The sequence below is a fragment of the Rhincodon typus genome, chromosome 28 (genome assembly GCF_021869965.1).
Source record: "Rhincodon typus isolate 14 chromosome 28, sRhiTyp1.1, whole genome shotgun sequence".
NCBI classification, from domain to species: Eukaryota; Metazoa; Chordata; class Chondrichthyes; order Orectolobiformes; family Rhincodontidae; genus Rhincodon; species Rhincodon typus.
Window position 1 is genome coordinate 29800435 of NC_063359.1, and position 4902 is coordinate 29805336.

The 4902-nt window shown below is 41.0% G+C and overlaps 1 protein-coding gene across 1 annotated transcript in view; it reads right to left on the reverse strand.

Annotated features, from left to right (window-relative positions):
- Positions 1–595: 595 nt before the first annotated feature.
- The window catches only part of stom (stomatin), a 46555-nt gene continuing 42248 nt past the window's right edge, over positions 596–4902 (reverse strand). Inside the window, exon 7 of the mRNA XM_020522271.2 lies at positions 596–4112. Within this exon, the coding sequence (XP_020377860.2) occupies positions 3918–4112 (195 nt within the window). The 3' untranslated portion in view covers positions 596–3917. The remainder of the gene's footprint in view (positions 4113–4902) is intronic.

Sequence of the window (4902 nt, forward strand, 5' to 3'; positions counted from 1 at the left end):
CTTCACAGATGCTGAGTTTCTCCTGCATACTCAGTGTTGGCCACAGTGTCAAGCCCCACTTTAAGTCTTGAGTACATAAGCTAGGCTGACATCTCCATGCTGCACTGAGGGAGTGCTACAATGCCAGGGTGCCAGACTTTAGATGTGTATTAAACAGAACTTCTCTTTTACCTTTCATGATAATTTACCCATAAGTATATGAATGCCTTGGCACTACGTGAAAAAGTGCAGGGGATTTATCCTGACTGCTCAATATCGTACAAACAATACCTGGTCATTTATATCACTGCTGCCTGCAGAATTTTGCTGCGTACATACGGTCACAATGTTTCCCTCAAACAGTGACCGCCTTTCAGAAATATGATTGGCAGAACTGTCACAATGGCTGCTATACAAATGCAAAGTTGTTTGTCCCTAAGTCACAGTTTTTCCCGTACAGGCAGCTTATTGAAAAGCACTGCATTGTACTGAGATCATGACTGGTCGCAGCAACCGTTTGATGACTGTGGGCCTGTTTGTGTTTCTCATTGAAACAGCCCCCAAAGTAGACACTTACAGAATGCGAGGAACAAAGTTACAAATAAGGAAAGGAGACTTGATTTAATAACATTTATTAAATGCACTGCAAGCTTAAATATAAAAGCACACTACACCAGTTATTGAACATGCTTTCAAAAACATAAATGATCAAAGAAAAGCAGATTAATTTCTGGAAGATAAGCAATTGCCTTGGTTGTTACATATTGCATACATTCTAAGTTGTTACATTCCCAAACTTCAGCAGGAAAATTATACAGTATACAGCAATGAGTTGTAAGGCCTCCAAAACCCTGCCTTGGTCAACCTGGGGCAAGTCTAAGCTGATCTGGCTGTCTTGGTTTCTTGAAAAGTGAACTATGTCTTGTTCTCGTGTCCAATTCAGACTCAGGCCCAATTTCCAACTGGCTGTAGGTTTTAGATTTAAAAGACGTAAAATTAATTGGCAATTTTAAGTGACTGAAGAAAGACTTCATCTGCAGTGGTGGGCTGCTTCTGACTCAACAATAAGTGAATCACAAACAGTAACAAGGCAACCATGTAAAAGCAATTTCCAGAAATTTGGTCTGGCCAAGTTTTGTTTTTGTACTCTCCACGGTGAAAGATAAGCCAACTCTCTCTGCCAATGTTATGTGCTCACAGATGTACAGTACGGCCAGATACAGTTCAAAGCTCCCTTCACTCTGCTCCAATGACATGGCCCAATTTTCATCTCAAAAGCAGCATTTCCCATGATACGAGTATAACTTAGTCCACATGGAAGATAAGTGGTCATTGGAGACAGTGAAGCAGAGACTGCCATTTAGAGCAAAATGATCCAAATCATGTTACATGCAGCTAGTTACTTTGATTACTTTGGTCTAGGTTGCACTCATAGCCAGCACTCAAGTTCAAAGCGACAGTGCATTACATATAGTGTCTCATCGAGTACCAATGTTTATTTCCCCCATTGCCAATACATTTACTGCCCATTGACATATATATGATCACATACCATGGCTGAACGAGCTTCAGCAGAAGAGAGTTAATCAAATGCAGATCGAATCTATTTTAGACCATTAGCACAAAAAATGGATTTGATGTGATTTGACAATTTCTCAGATGAAATGCGTACACTAAAACATCACTGTTACATACCGAACTGATGAACTTACTTTTCTACACTTATTGCTTATGTCCATGTTTCTCCACTCGGTATTTGGGACGGCAATAATTTTGCAATGGCTCTAGTGACAAGCACATTCATTTGGACTACAGGTACTTAAGCAGTAGGCTTTTAATAATGATGTTTTTTTGGTGTAATGATGTAACAAGTCTCACAGTGAAACTCCGTTTACTGTCAGTGAACAGCAAATTATTAAAACCACAAAGTTTCTACAGCAACATTACAAACTATAATTAACAAATAGTTCAAACAGATTTCACTTCTCGAATGAAACCATTAAGTGAGTTTCTGAAAAGAAGCAATTTTCCCTTTTCAGTCAGGTCACTGTCCAAGCTTTTAAACCTTCCAAGCACGACCAAGAACCAAAATAGCTCTATTGTACCAACGACACCCACCGCCCCCTCAAAATTGAGCCTGGGTGTTTGGTCTGGTATTTGCTGAGCACTACGAGACAACACGTTTCCCAGGGCACAGAGACAACAGTCACAATTATGGTATTAATGGCAAAGGCCTCTAAAAGAGAGTCTGGTTTGAACTCTGCAGTGTTTATGTTGCTACAGTCTGCCCAGGATTCATTCACTCCCCATCGACTCAGGACAGGAATTATTCTGCCCCACAGTTAGATATCAGTGACACACTTGGGCAATATATTAAGACCGGCAGCATTCCCGCTACAAAACTCTCAGGCAGAACGGTGACATCATGCACCCCTTGGAGTGATATTTCTTTCAGATTTCTTCACAAAGATAACCTGACAATTGATTCACAATGCAATGAATTTGGCAACAAAATTGAGACTTTGATACAAAAGATCTGATAGGAATTTTTAACGTCTGCGATGTTTACTATCTCATTAAAAGCAATCCAATAAGAAATAGATATAATGGGCAATGATCTAAACATGTGATTTATTCATCCTATTCAGTTTAAGTGCTGTACCTTGTGTAGATGGCTGGGGACACTTAAAAAAGTTACTTTCCTTGAAGGAAGAGTCAGAAATGTGTAGTCATAGTTTAAAAAGAAGAAAATTCTACAAACTTAGATTGGTGGAGAGGGCTGGTTGTAATGTGGAATGAAACCAATTTTTACACATGGATGGTGTCTCATTAGGCCTGAGGTGGTAATTGCCCAGTCTAAAGTGTCAACAGAGGGGCACACAACTGTATTTGATACTGAGCAAGTAGTCATCCACCAGCAATGAGTTTTGTCAGAAAGGTTAAATAGACAAACTATTACACATTAGCATCGTGGGTAGGTTTGATGTGAGATACAGAGAAAGACTAGAAATATTTAACATTGAATGCACCAAACATACCGACCCTTCAGATTGCAGCAGGGTTGTAAATTTAGGTTGTAGATCACTTTTAGGATCTTGGGTGTGCCCGATGGTGTAAATTTAACTAGTTTCGATCCAGACTTTTGACATATTGGTACAGGCACAATAAATGGGCACAAGATTTTAACATCTCAAAGTTCAAAACAAGTAGGCTCTGTAGAAATCACAGAAATTAAAATGGATTTATACAAAATGATATGTGATACAAGTCTTCTAATTACATATGTTGCAAAATTAAAGGTTTGTTTAAAATAAACAGGAGTACAGGTGGGATGAGATACACTGGAGTCTAACAAGTTGAATGGCATGACATAATTAGATCCTTAGTCAAAGCAGAAGTCCTCATGAGGATTCTAAACTGCAGAGTTAAAAGGTATTGGTTTGATTTAACTGGAGTGGGTTTTGCTAGGCTTGTAGCAGTATTGAGATGAGGGTTTGACAAAGGCTTCTCTATGTCACTGCGCTAAATGAAGCCAGTAAACGGACAGAAAACATTATGGCTTCACCAATGAAACTCTAGCAAGCCATTATGTTTGGCTAAAAAACATTCAGGCCGATGCTACGACAACAGAACTGTACAAAACAGTTTGTTCCGAGACTAGTGCATGCATGCCATGAATTTGCCCATCATGGTGTACATTCCGCTGTGACTCACTGCTATAACAAATACAATCAAATTGTTCAGAAGTGGAAGCATTGACATATAGTGAAGTATTAGTCGATGGAGCCTCTTTTATGGGTCTAGCTGTTAACCCATCACCAACGTAAACCTTGCTTGCTATTATTACGATGTGGAAAAAAAAAAGTAATTCTAACCAAAATTGTCTGTCATTGGAAAACATACGTAGAAACTGTGGTCGAGACTGGTGTTCAGTGACATCACTTCTTTGCCCCCATTATGTTTTGCACCAGGTCCATTGGCAGAGGGAATACAATGGTGGAGTTTTTCTCTGCAGCGATAGTGGTGAGGGTCTGCAGGTAGCGAAGCTGCAGGGCTGCTGGAGATTCTGAGATCACAATAGAAGCTTCTTTCAACGCTCTGGACGCGTTCATCTCCCCTTCGGCTGCAATTACCTGCGAGAACAAAAAAGGGTCAGTGATCTGGAAGAGACTTGGCAACATCCAAAGATGTGCAGGTTAAGTGGGCTGGTCATGGGAAGTTGCCCCATAGTGTCCAGGGATGCGTAGGTTAGGTGGATTGGCCATTGGAAACTGCCCCATATTTTTCAGGGATGTGCGGGTTAGGTGGATTGACCTTGGGAAATACAGGGTTACAGAGATAGGGTAGGGGCCTGGGTTTGGGTGGGATGCTCTTTGGAGGGTCAGCGCAGACTCCATGAGCCAAGTGGCACAGTAGAGATTCTAAAACCACAAGAAAGACAGAACTCATTGTTAAAGGAGAAAACTTCCTAGAATGTGGCAGAAAATGTGGTTTTGACGTGTTTAGCTGGGGTTAGAAAAATTCAAGGGGGTAGGAAATACTTGTGTTGCGAGATCTGTAAAGGCAGTTCCAACAAAACCTCAACTGAGCCTCCACCCAATCCACATTTCCTCAGCGGTGTCCTGAACAGCTGTGCTTTGGGTGAATTTAAAATCAGGCCCTTTTTCAGAACGGACCCAGAGCAGAAGAATCAAACCTTGGGAAGAGAGTTTGGGAGGGGCTGTTTAAATATCAATCCAAGCACCTCAAAGTGCTCCACACTCAAATGCTTCCTTTTGAGGCATCAAGGCACTTAAACCAGGCACATGGTGACAGAGAGAGTTAAGTAGGCAGAAATAGTAGGAACTGCTGATGCTGGAGAATCTGTGATAACAAGGTGTAGAGCTGGATGAACACAGCAGGCCAAGCAGCATCAGAGGAGCA